A 15,675-nucleotide genomic window follows, 5' to 3' on the forward strand; every position below is an offset into this window, starting at 1 on the left:
TGTTACTCTGACATGCATATATTTGCATAATTTTCTACGCAGGAATGTGGAGTCTAGAAATACTTATTCACCACCCGGTACGTTTGACACGGAAAACGTGGATAATGCCACGATAACTGCAGGATCGTGGAGAGCAGAAAGTAATGCATGTGAAAGGTTCATTGATTTGCAAAATGTACCACGAAGGAATACTGTGGATGCACAGGATATAAGGAAGGAGTTTAGAGATTATTTTGTCTCAGCAGAAGGACGTATTCCTTGGCAGGATAACTATGCTTAGTAAAACAGTGTGCCTGAAATCTGGCTGTAGATGTCTGTTGTGCATTGGTTTCAGATTAAATTGTATATATACATGAATGCCATCTCTTTGTTTACCTACTTTTACAACAATTATTATGTTATAATAATAATAATAATAATAACAACATAGGCTTACTTCTCTCTCTGGTGTGTCTGTTGACCGGCTTCCTCTGGATTCTTGGCCCTGCAGCAAAAACAGGAGGGGCTCGTAACCAAACCAAACACACTTCTTTGGGGAAGTTCCACTTCTTTTCAGCGTTCACATGTTCCCTCCTGAACTGTACTTTGAGGGATTTTATCTTCTTTTCTGTATCAATAACACTCGCAGAAACTTTAGTGGCTATTTCCCTCAAAGTATCCATCTTCTTCATTCTATTTTTATAGTCTTCACTTGTAACATCCCACAATACTGGGGATGAATGGAGTAATTCAATTAATTGTAGAGTTTTTTCTGTTGACCACATGGTCGCTACAAGCCTCGTGCGGGGAATGAGTGATTCATTGTCACCACGCGCGCGAAAACACACACACACACACACACACACACACACACACAATGTTTCCCATTCTGGATGGGAAACAGATACACGTGAAACATTGTTTACAAACTGTATGCCAACTGTTTGAAAACAGTTTCCAAACAATTTGCAAACAGTTTGGAAACAATGTTTCCAAACAAAGTATCCTGTTGTGGACGGGGCTTAACAAGAAAAATATAAGAAAATGTTCTCAATCAAATATTCCTCTGAAGGGCGTGTCTCCATGCAAGAGAATTGGCACAGTCCAATGTCTTTCAAAACTGGAGGAGAAAAGGCGCGCTCTGCGGCTGACGGATGTAAACAATTAAATCGAGCACTTACAACAATTTCTAATTATGGAAATAAAATTTAGATTTGCATATTTATATTTGTTAATTTCATAATATTTATAAGAAAAATAAGATTCATTAAATTTTAATATAATTAATAATATTAAACAAACACAAAAATTGTAAAATATAGTTCTTGATTTGAGTCCGCTTGGCTAAAAAGACGACGGAAATGTTTTCACGCGGAAACTCGGAATTATCGTCTGACTAGAAAAACGACAATTCGCTCAAAAATTGACAATTTTTCAGAAAACTGACGGAAAAGTGCTAGTGTGACAGCGCCTTTAGAATTCCAGGTAAAAGGAGAGGAGGAGAAGAGGAAAGAGAAAAAGAAAAAAAAGAAGAAATATTGGACGTTGAATGTCCCCATCTTCAATAGGTTGAAAACACTTTGACATACATGAATATGACGTCTATAACGAAGATAATAAAAGTATCAATATTTAGAATAATGATGATAGTGACAATAACAATATCAATAACGATTGTAATAACAATATTATAATAATAAAGATAACGATATCAATATAATCGAACACTAATTATGATTATGATAATTGTAATGACAAAGGCACTAAGGAAGTCATTAGTGCCAACCTTGAGGTCATACAGACCACCAGAACTCTCCTAGACGAAATACTCATATTGAAATCTCGCACAAAAATATTCATGTTCTAAATGACTGAATAACTACTTGCATTACGTGGCAAGTATGGCAGGAAGGACACGGTAATGTTTGGCAATTTCTCTTGTCAGTGTTGAACTAATCCACAAATGACATCACCGTTGGCCTATCCATCACGTGACGCGCTGACACTCGGTAGCCTCGGTAATCAACAAATGAGAAGCTCCAAGGCAGGTCATAATAATGAATCATAATAATGGTGACGGTGGCAGCAAGGAAGACACCTTACTCTGCTTATACTAAAGTAAAAAAAAAAAAAAAAAAAAAAAAAAAGAAGAAAGAAAAAAAAAGACCTTTAAGAGTAATCTTAATGACACTGATATTCACGAGGCTTAAAGCTGTGTTCCTCATATTTTGCCTTTGGTACTTGTTACCTCTTACTGAGTGTCTTCTGGACTTCAATTATTAGATAGTTTACATTCTTTAATATACTAGAAACTATGAATATTATGATAAAAAGTATTGTTTTTACAGAGAAGCTTTAATGATAGTGTTGCAGTATTATACATCTATTTAGAATGGGATTACGTAAATTTAGATTTCAATGCTGACAAAGTATAATGCTCTATGTACTTATATCAATATCCCCCTATAAAGAAGTGTTGCAAATATTGTGTAAATCTATATCTTACATAGACAGATGCAAATATTATTGCGTGGATTATTCACGCAACATGCAGATTTCAGTTAACCTCTGTTTCATTTGTAATTGGTGGATGACTTAGTGTTATATGGATATATCTTTGTTGTGCCTAGAACACTTTCTAGCCGTGCTATATGGGGAGTTTGCTCTCCAATGTGACGAGAGCCTATCATAAAGTTACCAAGCTGTTAACCGTCTCACCACTACTTTCCCTGATAAGTAGGCTTTTTCTCTAGGTTCAGTGAGTTGTGGGGAAAGTACAGATTATTTATTGATTGGCTCTTTATATATGAATAGTGACAGGCTGTTTGTATATGTCAGCGCCATCCACATCTACAACTTTTCTGTACACTTATGAAACCTTTGTCATCATTGTTTTCTTGCGACTGGAAGAAATGTGATGCATGGCAGTCATGTTGCAGAGCAGCAGCAAGCTCAGGAAATTGTGAAATATATGTTTTGGTCTGTCCTGGTCCACAGGTCCTGACAAACATTGATATAAAACATAATGATGTCAGAACTAAAGGCTAATCATCTATTCATAAATAAATCTCCGACAGCGGTCTCATTTTTAGTAGATATCTTGTTAGCAGTACCTAGAAGGTCCATTTTTGCCACTACTAACACATCCTCTCCTCCACTTCTTTATGATTTTTGAAATGTCCTTTATATATATATATATATATGATGCACAAGCTGAAATCTCCAAGAAGCAGGACAACTAAAGCAATTTCATGCCATGGTTAGTTACTGTTATAATTGAGTATTGCATGTCCACAGCCTCAGCTCGTTGTGCAATAATGGTCAGTACTGTCTTCACTACACCTTGATCAGTTGGAGGGGAATTATTAGAGATGCATTTCTGATTTTCTATCTGTTACATATAGGAATGAGTTTTCTTTCTATCGATGCATTGGTTATTGTATTTCGTACAACTGAAATTCTGTAGAACGAGTCGCAATAATCATAGTAATAATACGATAATGACGGTGATAATAACACTACTATTTACAATGACAATAATAGTAAATATAACAGTAAGGAGAAAAATGATCATAAGGGTATTAATAGTAACCATAATGGTAATGACATCTACAGTAACAATTGCAATAAAACAACATGAATACAGCATTTGTAATTGCAATGCAGTATCAAGTTTATCCACATCATAGTTACTCTTGATATCAAAACTATTACTTCTATATATCATATTTATTCAGCCGGGCAAAACAGATACATGGTCGAATAACAATCCGTATTGTTCCAAGTTTATTAGTCGCCAATCATAAATAATCATTAGTATAATTTTCATCGAGCTGATAGATAACTTTCGTAATATATCGGTTCTAGCCTCCAACCCCCCACCCCCTCTCTCTTTTCTCCCTCCCATCTCCCTTTCCTTCTTTCTTCCCTAGTTTCATGCACCCTGAGTTACTCCTCTCTCTTCATTTCTATGGCATGGTGACAATGAAACCCATGATCTGATAACACGGGAGGATAAAATGATTGGGTGGCATCTTGTAATGCCATGAATTTGTTGTAGCTTGATTTGAACTCATTACCTGTTATTTCGGTATGGCTATATAAAGAATACTGATATTAGTGTATTACACAGCCTCTCACTTCAGTAACTATAAAATACTAATTGACTATTCTATTCATTCTTGGCCAACTGTACTAAACTCTACAATTTCCTTTCACTACAAGAGTGGATAAGGAGAAAGAATACAGTTTCACATAAAAATAATTTGATTTTTAGGGGGCATAAGAGTAATATTGCACAGACTTGTCATTTGAATGCGCATGCGTAGAAATCCATCGAGGTAATCTAGAATGCCACATGTACAGATACCAATAGGTAATCTTAAGGCAATGTAAAGATCTGAATTGAAGAATATTTTGAACAGCTTAGATTCTCAAAGCTATACTGACTTATTTTGTACCAGGCGATAATATCGATATTTTGAAAGTGGATAATATGTCTGCAGGTAAATTGTTAAAGGTCGTGTACTCTCAACTCTGTTTACCAACCTCTTCAGACGCAACCTTAACAATAGAAAAATCAGATACATTGAGATAAAATCTGGGCCATTTCTTGAAAGAAAATAATTTGTAACATAAAGGAAGAATTAGATGCTCAACTTCAAAAGCATTGCCTTTACGAATCACAATACAAATACTTTAATTAGTAACGTATGTTACAGGAGTATTTTAGTGCGCCTGTACTCAAATATTTCATCATTCATACTTTATATAGTCAAAATTTTATAGTTACGTTCTCTTAAATTTTACACTCATGATCTTTTAAGCGTTTGTTTACATTGTTAAGAAGATCTTGCCGTACTCGTGGACAAGGTATTACTTCCGGAATTACTATATTAACTCAGTGATTAATGAAATGTTTATGATACTTGCTACATGTATAATGTTTAATGTGATAGTTATACCTATTGCATGTGTAATGCATAGTGTAACGATTGCATTATAAGTAATGCTTGCCTTAATAAGAGTTGGTCTGATTGCCGAGAAATATCCATAAAACGACAGCGATAGACCATCGTATCACTACAACGCCCCAAAGTTTTCCAATATTCATGAGTCCTGTCACAGAGAAAGCAACAGCGAGATATCACGCATTATGAGCAATGTCCACCTCATGATTTCTAGTTCTCTCAACTCCACGTACAAGTCGGAGGGAGAGGAGGCGAGTTTTGGATGTGAAGACTCTTTCTTGTCTCACTATTAAGCGAGAATAATCTTCACTGGAAGTGACTAATATTAATGTAGTTATTTTTGTTATTATTATCATATTTTCCCCTTCTTAATGCCCGTCCTTCCATAGTTGTTCCATTATCTTGGAATCCAATAAAACTTGTTGATGAGTGGTATACATTTATTTGTTTATATACAAGTGAGACATTCTTCCAAGCGTTATTCAGGCCGTTATCTTTCAGGGCTTCAGTAACTTCCCAGATACACTTTCGCAGTGAATACTGTTATGTAACGTGTATTGAAGTCATCTTTATTTTTCAACAAGAATCCTGATATCATATTCTAACACTGATATAACTAACATGGATTACAAGTACAAAGTGTTGCCAGTCTGCATAAGGGACATACTGAACAAGAATCCTGATATCATATTCTAACACTGATATAACTCACATGGATTACAAGTACAATGTGTTGCCAGTCTGCATAAGGGACATACTGAACAAGAATCCTGATATCATATTCTAACACTGATATAACTAACATGGATTACAAGTACAAAGTGTTGCCAGTCTGCATAAGGGACATACTGAACAAGAATCCTGATATCATATTCTAACACTGATATAACTCACATGGATTACAAGTACAATGTGTTGCCAATCTGCATAAGGGACATACTGAACAAGAATCAGCAATTTGCGGACAACGAACTTGCTTCAACCAATGAAGCATCCGAGGTATGTTGTGGTTCAGACAGAGATAGACTATTCGCATACTCGCAGTTTATGACTGGCATGATCAAGGTGACCAAAGGTCAGGCTATTCTTTAGTGATGATAAAGACGACTGGTATAATAAGCCATTGTTATCCTTGATATGGATGATACTAATTTTAATGATAAATGAGTCAGCTTAATCAGTATTCTCGTAGATTCCTCATACCCTCACCTTTTAGTCATGAGAGGAGTTGATTTAGAGGAGAAAGCAGATGAGCGGGCGAGATTTTGATGAGAGGAATTGGGTTTCCTAACAAAGTTCCGATGAGAAATGTTGAAAGCAAGAGGAATCTAGACTCGCCATCAACTCACCTGCGATCCCCAAAGTAAGAGTAATCTTTATAGCCAGAGTCCTTACTGCTATTGTAGCTACGTCTTTTAAAACAAGACTTTCCAGATGAATAAGAAATAACAAAAAAATCTTCTTATATATAGACCTGAAGATATAAAAGAAGTATAGTAAAGGCTATACTAAAATATTCTGATTCATTAGTAGAATAAAACAAAACCTTTGGGTGAGACATCAGAACAGACTTCACAGTGATCGTTCAACTAAAACAATACATAGAAGTTTTTTTTTTTTTTTCTTTTTTTTTTTCTTTTTTTTTTTTTTTTACTTGGCTGGACGAGGATCCCCACTGCAACTAATCCCAAACTACTTAAGCCAAAAAAACAGACAACATGATTCTGGTTTGACGGTTCTCTGCTTCGTCCTGTTTCCATAGTTTATGTTAATTATATAATAAATTTTAGTCAAGGAATATGCTTTTCTCTCTGTGTTGACGATATGAACATCACTGATTATAACGCCAACACTTTGGTACATACATTTTATGTGTCAAAAAATAATAAAATGTGATTCAACAGCCAATTATTATTTTCAAATGTGGATTTAACTTATATGCTAGTTTTTAAAGCTTGAATGTTTATGTAGAGAAAGCATTCGTTAGAGGCTCCAGCGCTAACCTTGTTAATTCCAAAAGCGCACACAACTCTTATTAAGAAAAGTGTTATTTTCTCCCGTCAAAGTTATGGAAATCTCAGCCATGGGTCATAAACGTTCATAAGTATAGACTCTCACTTTCAAACACGCATATGTATTGCATGCGTCTGTTTATGTAAATAAGTAGTGCATTTTTTACTCCGTTTTCCTTCACATTCATCACATATATCTTCGCAGTTGCCCTGCGTAAGTCTTCTTCTGAACCCCTGGTCGGTCGAGCGAGTACGGGTCGTATTTGTCCTCTTCTTTGTTCCATGGGGCGTGACGCGGCCGGTCGTACCTGTCCAGACTCGATTCGTAGCCTCTGCCAGCATGCGGACGTCCAGCGCGCCTGTCACTGCTCGAATCATACCCTTTATGGACATAGGGCTGGCGAGCATACCTGTCGCGGGGGGCATCAGGATTCTCATAGACGTTCTGGCGGCGGGGATGTCGCTCGAGGCTTGGCTCGGCCCTGGCGCGTGCCGCCGGCGGGTAGCGCGAGGGTCTGTCGAGGCTGGCGGGTGGCCCTTCGCCGGTGTGCGGGCGGGGAGGTTGTCTGTAGGGGCTTGAGTGTCGGGAATCCTTGTAGGGCGTCGAGGTATCAGTTTCGTCTCTTCGGGCGTGTGGGCGGGCGGCAACGGGCGGTGGGCGTGCTCTCGACTCATCGTGATGGAATCCCTCGTTATCATGGCCACTGGCTAGGAAATTCTTTATCGGGATTTCTTCGCCAAGTACCTGGATGATTGATTTTGAAAATTATTTAAAAGAAGGATAAAAGGGGAAAGTTAAAGAGTTAAAGAAAATCAATAAGCACCTGTAAAATACATATATGATACTGCGTAGACGTCCAAAGTAGAACACTTTTCGTTTTAAAATAAATCAGTTAAGATTAAAATAAGAGTTTCTCTAACACTATAACTGTATTGAACTGATAAAAGTAAATGCATAATGATTTTGGTAATACTAAATAAATAGAAATGATAAAGGCGATAATAGTGACTGATGATGATAATAATGAAGGAAGTGCTTCTAGTGATAACCTTTATTATCAATAGGAAAAGAAAATTGATGATAATGAAAATAGTTCTAATATTTATAATAATACCGATAACATTAATTTTATCAATCATCATAGTCCTAATGGTAAATATAATGACTGATATATATTTTTTTTCTCTCTTAATTTCTCTCTTAATATGTGGATGATATATGCAAAAATACCTCCATCTGCAATTAAAAATTATAAACATCACAAGCCAAACTGATTGATTTAACTGATCCATCCTTACGGCTTGGCCTTTTCGTTATGTATGTAGATGGCTTTGTATTAAGAGGACCACGTCTTTTGTGAATCCAAAATCAAATATGGTGAAGAAAAGGCAATTCTGCTTACGAGCTGTTCTCATTCTCATTCAAATAAGGAAGAAAATATACTAACAATGGTAAGAATAGTAACAACAGTAAAGAATGAGAAGAGGAAAGAAAGTAACGATGGTAATGTTAATGATAACAGTAGGAACAACACCGATGAAAATTATTATAATGACAGTAATGATAATAATGTGGATGGTTACCGTCCCTGTCCTCAAGTAGAACAGTCGCCTAATGGTTAAAACATAACTTATACTTGGAACCGAAGCTAATAAAAGACCAGAGAAAATTTTCTCCGGAAAAAATGCCTACCTGAACCAAACAGACGATTAACCACAAACCTGATTGTATGGTTTCTTCATTTGTTTCCTCCGGTAGAAAACGAATCCGAAAATGGAGATCAAGCTGAGCACTACCAACGAACCCACGACACTGATTACTATCACAAGAGTGTAGTCTGATTGCAGTTCAGTCAACTTGTCCTTGGTGTAATCCAGGGCCTGTTCTGTAGTCTGTTGGAGAAGAGTAGTGTGAGACATTTATTGTTGATGTTTGTCTTGTCTTCTCTCTCTCCCATCTTCCCCTTTTCTCTCTCTCTCACCCTCCCCTTCTCTCATCTCTCTCCTCCTCCTTTTCTCTCCTCTCTCTCCTCCTCCTTTTCTCTCCTCTCTCTTTCACCATCCCCTTCTTTCCTTCTCTCTCTCTCTCCCTCCCCCTCTCTCCTCTCTCTATTTCTTTCCCCTTCCTCTCTCTAACTCTCTCTCTCCCTCCCTCTCTCTCTCTCTCTCTCTCTCTCTCTCTCTCTCTCTCTCTCTCTCTCTCTCTCTCTCTCTCCCATTCTCTATCTCTCCCCCCCTCACTCACCCTTTCCCAGCAACAAAAAAGGTTATTCTCACATCTTCCACCTCTCTGATCTTGTCGGCCAGCTGAGTGGCATCAAATTCAAAATCTCCGTCCTCCTTCACATCCTTAACGACTTCGTCCAGCTTGAAGGAGTCACTCTTAAGACTCTCCAGATGCTCCTGAGAAACGTCGCCTTCAGCGATCTCCTTCGTCGAACTCTCGATGTCTGAAAGGACTGTCTTGAGGCGATCGCAGAGGTCCTCGTCACTGGCAGAGGTGCAGATGTCCTCCGTCGCCCTCTGTCCTCTAGCTACTAGTCGGTAGAAAGTGGTGGAACTGGGGCTAGCTGAGGTGCTGGTGGCAGTTGGGGAAGTAGAAGTGCTAGTTGAGGTGCTAGTGGTGGCTGGGGAAGTGGAAGTGCTAGTTGAGGTGCTAGTGGTGCTTGAGGAAGTGGAAGTGCTAGTTGAGGTGCTAGTGGTGCTTGTGGAAGTGGAGGTGCTAGTTGTGCTTGGGGAAGTGGAAGTGCTAGTTGAGGTGCTTGGGGAAGTGGAAGTGCTAGTGGAGGTGCTTAGGGAAGTGGAAGTGCTAGTTAAGGTGCTAGTGGTGCTTGGGGAAGTGGAAGTGCTAGTTGAGGTGCTTGGGGAAGTGGAGGTGCTAGTTGAGGTGCTTGGGGAAGTGGAAGTGCTAGTTGAGGTGCTTGGGGAAGTGGAAGTGCTAGTTGAGGTGCTTGGGGAAGTGGAAGTGCTAGTTAAGGTGCTTGTGGAAGTGGAGGTGCTAGTTGTGCTTGGGGAAGTGGAAGTGCTAGTTGAGGTGCTTGGGGAAGTGGAAGTGCTAGTTGAGGTGCTTGGGGAAGTGGAAGTGCTAGTTGAGGTGCTTGGGGAAGTGGAAGTGCTAGTTGAGGTGCTTGGGGAAGTGGAAGTGCTAGTTGAGGTGCTAGTGGTGCTTGGGGAAGTGGAAGTGCTAGTTGAGGTGCTAGTGGTGCTTGGGGAAGTGGAAGTGCTAGTTGAGGTGCTTGGGGAAGTGGAAGTGCTAGTTGAGGTGCTTGGGGAAGTGGAAGTGCTAGTTGAGGTGCTTGGGGAAGTGGAAGTGCTAGTTGAGGTGCTTGGGGAAGTGGAAGTGCTAGTTGAGGTGCTAGTGGTGCTTGGGGAAGTGGAAGTGCTAGTTGAGGTGCTTGGGGAAGTGGAAGTGCTAGTTGAGGTGCTTGGGGAAGTGGAGGTGCTAGTTGTGCTTGGGGAAGTGGAAGTGCTAGTTGAGGTGCTTGGGGAAGTGGAAGTGCTAGTTGAGGTGCTTGGGGAAGTGGAAGTGCTAGTTGAGGTGCTAGTGGTGCTTGGGGAAGTGGAAGTGCTAGTTGAGGTGCTTGGGGAAGTGGAAGTGCTAGTTGAGGTGCTTGGGGAAGTGGAAGTGCTAGTTGAGGTGCTAGTGGTGCTTGGGGAAGTGGAAGTGCTAGTTGAGGTGCTTGGGGAAGTGGAAGTGCTAGTTGAGGTGCTTGGGGAAGTGGAAGTGCTAGTTGAGGTGCTTGGGGAAGTGGAAGTGCTAGTTGAGGTGCTTGGGGAAGTGGAAGTGCTAGTTGAGGTGCTTGGGGAAGTGGAAGTGCTAGTTGAGGTGCTAGTGGTGCTTGGGGAAGTGGAAGTGCTAGTTGAGGTGCTTGGGGAAGTGGAAGTGCTAGTTGAGGTGCTTGGGGAAGTGGAGGAGATAGTTGTGCTAGTTAAGGTGCTAGTTGTGCTTGGGGAAGTGGAAGTGCTAGTTGAGGTGCTTGGGGAAGTGGAAGTGCTAGTTGAGGTGCTAGTGGTGCTTGAGGAAGTGGAACTGCTAGTTAAGGTGCTAGTGGTGCTTGGGGAAGTGGAAGTGCTAGTGGTGCTTGAGGAAGTGGAAGTGCTAGTTAATGTGCTAGTGGTGGTAGGGGAAGTGGAAGTGCTAGTTAAGGTGCTAGTTGTGCTTGGGGAAGTGGAAGTGCTAGTTAAGGTGCTAGTTGTGCCTGTGGAAGTGCTAGTTGTGCTTGGGGAAGTGGAAGTGCTAGTTGTGCTTGGGGAAGTGGAAGTGCTAGTTAAGGTGCTAGTTGTGCTTGGGGAAGTGGAAGTGCTAGTTGTGCTTGGGGAAGTGGAAGTGCTAGTTAAGGTGCTAATTGTGCCTGTGGAAGTGCTAGTTAAGGTGCTAGTTGTGCTTGGGGAAGTGGAAGTGCTAGTTGTGCTTGGGGAAGTGGAAGTGCTAGTTAAGGTGCTAGTGGTGCTTGGGGAAGTAGTGGTACTGGCGGAGGGGGGAGCCGTGCTAGTTGAGGGCGCAGGGGTGGAAATGGAGATTGTAGGAACGGGAGTAGTTTCGGAACTACCAGACGACGATGAATCAGTGCTAGTCCCAGACCCTGTCGGTGGTACCTCAGTAGTAGAGGTGGCAGTTGGGACGCTGGAGGAATGCGAGCCAGGAGTAGTAGCTGTCATAGAGGTCATACTTGGATCAAAGGTTGTAGTGGAGGTCGATGAGGGACTAGAACTACTTAGGGTCGAAGTACTAGTACTAGTGGTAGATGTAGGTTGAACAAAGTTCAGAAGTTCTGTGAGCGAATCATTTATTTCCTCCAGCACTTTTTGAATTTCTCCCAAGAGTTCTTCCTCAGACATTTCTTCTGTAAATAGACACATTTGGAATACAGTAAAAGAAATGAATAATGAATGTCATATCTCACCAGCTTCATATTTACTACCATCATTTTGCATATCATATCATATTACTTTTTTTTACTAGTAAATGATTCAGACACATTAGCCCAGATTGTACATACAGGGGAGAAGGAGAGGGAAAGAGAAAATATGAGAGTCAGTGTTAGAGTTAGACAGAAATTTAAAGAAAAGCAGAGAGAGAGAGAAAGAAAATAATATATGAATTAAAGAGGAAGATAAAAATGGCTCAACACGATGATCAAGAGAGATGAAAACAACCAGTAGACGATAACAGACCTTTACCAGACTGTGCATTGGTGCCCGAGGTCGCTAGGAACACTAATAAAATTACGGACAAGGTGGGTCCGAACCTTGCTTTTGATCCCATGATTAACATCTGTCTGGAGAACCGAAGAACAGCATTATTTGTATTAAAATAAAGAAAGGAGGGAAAACAAAAACAAAATGAAGGAGGAAAAATATAAATAAAACAAAAGAAAGATAAATAAAGAATGATAATGATAACAGAAGTGATAATAATAGTAATTGTGATGATTGTGAAAAAATCATGATGACAATAATAATGGTAATAGTAACAGTGAAAATGTTGATCATAAAATCAACATCAATAAGGATAATAATGATAATGATGATATTGATAATAATAATGTTAATGATACTAACGATAATGATAATAATAATGATATTAATGATGATAATAATAATAATGATAACAATAACAATGATAATAATAATGATAATGATAATAGCTATAATCACCCTTATTCTCCTTATTATCGTTGTAATGGTAATGGCAGTAATAAGAATAATAACAATAAGAATGATAATAGAAGTAATGATACTTAGAATGATAATAATGAAAATTAGAAAAAATAATGATAATGATGATGATAATCAACAGTAATACTAATACTAATGATAAATAAAGATTTTGATATCAGTATTGATGATAATGATAATCACTATTATCATCATCGTCATTATTAGCAATGCTTATTAGTTTGAACATGAATAGTTTGTTATCATGACTTGGTTCTTGCTACTATACAAATCATTTACATCAATGATTGCCTTAAATTCGATCTTTTTGCCCTGATTGCGAAGCTCATAATAGTAACTGTTTATCCCTTAGTGTTTATCAGAACGGAACTGTTATTCTCTGTTTTCCCAGAAAAATATGAACCGAGTCGGATTAGTCTGTCAATCGCCGTCGAATTTATAATATCTGCTCGTATCCTTATCACTCTTTTTAAGGTTGATTTTTTATTCCTGTGGTTAACGTTTGGAAAAAGAAAAAAAAAAAAAGTTCTTGGTGTGTTTTATTTCGTATCTAAGGATTTGGAAGATAAAGCGGTGTGGCGTTGGTCTCTTATCTGACTCACAGCTAAAATATTTATGATACTATAAAATTAGTTACTATTTTTTTTTTTTTTTAATACTTTTGGTGGTATGAGTATGTTCTCTTGGTAGTCATTTTGGGTAATATTTTACTCCCAAGACTGCTTTTTCATTTTTTTTTTATTTTTTTTTGTTTTTTTATCATCTCTTTTACAAGAACACGACGGAGCAAGAACGAGAATGTCACAATAGTAATCATCATTATGCAGCCAATTGGTTGGTTAAAAACAGCAAATACTGTATGATGATGCAATCACAGTGATTTCATGGGTGTTCTAAATCAGTGTGATAGAGCTATCTTAAAATCAAGAGTAGGCTTATATCGACAGATATTTTTCTGGATTGTCCTCTTTCAATCTCTCTCTCTCCTCTCGCTCTCTCTCTCTTTCTCTCTCTTGCTCTATTTCTCTCTCTCTCTCTTGCTCTTTCTCTCTCTCCCTCTTGCTCTTTCTCTCTCTATCTCAGCAAAATGTACATCAAGTGCTACTTGAGGACAGGCTGCTCTCCCATGTGGGTTCCTCTTGGGTGCCACATGGCTACTGCATGGTGTTCATGCTCATGCTCACATGAAGCAAGGAAAACACCCGAAAAGGAATCTATTTATAGCCGACCGGACAGGTCAGGTATAAAGGGTCAGTCAAGCAGTCACTCACACAATCAACCTACGATGGGGAGCGACAGAGGTGGGGGGACTTTGGCTTAAAACACTTTTTGTGAGGACACGAACCTCACAAACTGGTAGCAACAGTGGAGAGCCCATTCTGCACCCCTCACAAAGTGGTTGCAGAGGTGGAAACATGCACAACCTCACAAACTGGTGGCAGCAGTGGGATTCATTCTGCCCACTCTCACAAACTAGTGGCAGTGGTAGGACCCATTCTGCTCACTCTCACACTCTCTTTCTCTATCTCTTTCTACTGCACCCTCTCTCCTTCTCTCACTCTCTCTATATATTATTGTTCTTGATAACATCATATTAATTATGATCAATGTTATTATCATTGTTGTGATTATTATCATTATCAGTATCATCTTTATCATTACCATTGCTATTGTTATTATCATAATCATTATTATTATTATTATTGTCAGTATTATTAGTATTAGCATTATCAACAAAAACAATGACAACAGTAATAATAATAATGAGAGTGAGAATGATACTAATAATGAAAGTAACAATAATGATTATAATGATGATGATGATTGTAATGATTATCATCAGTAGTAGTATTATCAACAAAAACAATAATGATAGTAATAACAAAAATAATAATGAGAATGATAATGATAGTAATAATGAAAGTTATAATAATGATAATAATGACGATAATGATTGTAATGGTAATGATGATAATATCATCATTAACATTTTATCATTACTATCATCATTATTACTTTAATCATTGTTATTATCATAATGAGTGTCATATTCTTTTATGATAATAAAGATAAACATGATTTCAGTAATAATAATGAAAATCATATTAGTAATAGTAATAGTAATGATAACAGTAACCACGATGATAATAATGATAATAACAATCATGATAATGATAATAATGCTACTAAGGATCATGAAAAGGATGATAATGATTAAAAATGATAGTAATGATTATGATAACAAAGATAATAATACTAATGACAATAATAATTACAATGATAACAATAATAATAATGGTAATTGCAATAACAATAGTCCTTATCATATGTTTAAGGTGGATATTAACAGTTATTATATTTATCTTCTTGCTATTATTTTTTGGCATTTTTTAGAATAAATATTGCTGTCATGATAACTATCATCGTAATTTTGTTTTCAGACCTCTCGATTGCAATGTTTACTATATAAACACAAGTACACTATATAATTACACTTCTAGTACTATTTTTATAGTTTTTTTTAACTTTTAATGTAAGTATCATAACTCTGTGATATTAACACTAATATTACGGTATCACTTCTAATCTATATTCGTATAGCAGTAACGCTAATCTTATAGTATCATTCTGGCCCCAGAATAGTTTTATAGTATTATAGTTTTATAAATCTTGTTAAAATACCATTTCTAATACTACTACTTTAACTCTATGTTATATCCACTAATTATTTTTCTTCTATTTGGAGCACTAGTGCCACCGACTGAACACCTACCCTCCGACGTCCTCCCTGGATAGTGGAATTATTCCTCTTGCCTTGAGGTCACGAAGTGTGTCCCGGAATCGCTTGTTAGTTCGCCTTGCTGGAACCGAGATTATCTTATCAGTGACATCACATCCTGTTTGAAAGTATTTAGAATTATTACCTTTGATCTTATCGTGTAATGGATTACGTTTGTGTTCACTCACACACACAAACTAGACCTACTGTACAATTCATACATCCCAAAGAGCCTTCAATAAAAAGATATGCAAAT

The 15,675-nt window shown here is 38.0% G+C and overlaps 2 protein-coding genes across 2 annotated transcripts in view; both read right to left on the bottom strand.

Annotated features, from left to right (window-relative positions):
• Nucleotides 1–276: 276 nt before the first annotated feature.
• LOC147472387 (uncharacterized) lies at nt 277–764 on the bottom strand. The gene is made up of 2 exons (XM_086545582.1): nt 437–764; nt 277–314 (listed from the first exon to the last, which is right to left on the bottom strand). The coding sequence occupies exons 1-2, from the start codon at nt 762–764 to the stop codon at nt 277–279; spliced, it is 366 nt and encodes a 121-aa protein (XP_086401708.1).
• Nucleotides 765–5,709: 4,945 nt separating this feature from the next.
• LOC122261617 (uncharacterized) overlaps nt 5,710–15,675 on the bottom strand; it is a 12,231-nt gene continuing 2,265 nt past the window's right edge. The window contains exons 2-8 of the mRNA XM_086551632.1: nt 15,414–15,537; nt 12,137–12,240; nt 11,400–11,805; nt 9,909–11,147; nt 9,239–9,662; nt 8,684–8,854; nt 5,710–7,706 (exon numbers count right to left, since the gene is read on the bottom strand). Of these exons, the coding sequence (XP_086407758.1) occupies nt 7,149–7,706; nt 8,684–8,854; nt 9,239–9,662; nt 9,909–11,147; nt 11,400–11,805; nt 12,137–12,236 (2,898 nt within the window). The 5' untranslated portion in view covers nt 12,237–12,240; nt 15,414–15,537 and the 3' untranslated portion in view covers nt 5,710–7,148. The remainder of the gene's footprint in view (nt 7,707–8,683; nt 8,855–9,238; nt 9,663–9,908; nt 11,148–11,399; nt 11,806–12,136; nt 12,241–15,413; nt 15,538–15,675) is intronic.

This window comes from Penaeus japonicus, unplaced genomic scaffold (genome assembly GCF_977035675.1).
Source record: "Penaeus japonicus unplaced genomic scaffold, GWHDUDI00000001_assembly GWHDUDI00000002, whole genome shotgun sequence".
In the NCBI taxonomy this organism is placed as follows: Eukaryota; Metazoa; Arthropoda; class Malacostraca; order Decapoda; family Penaeidae; genus Penaeus; species Penaeus japonicus.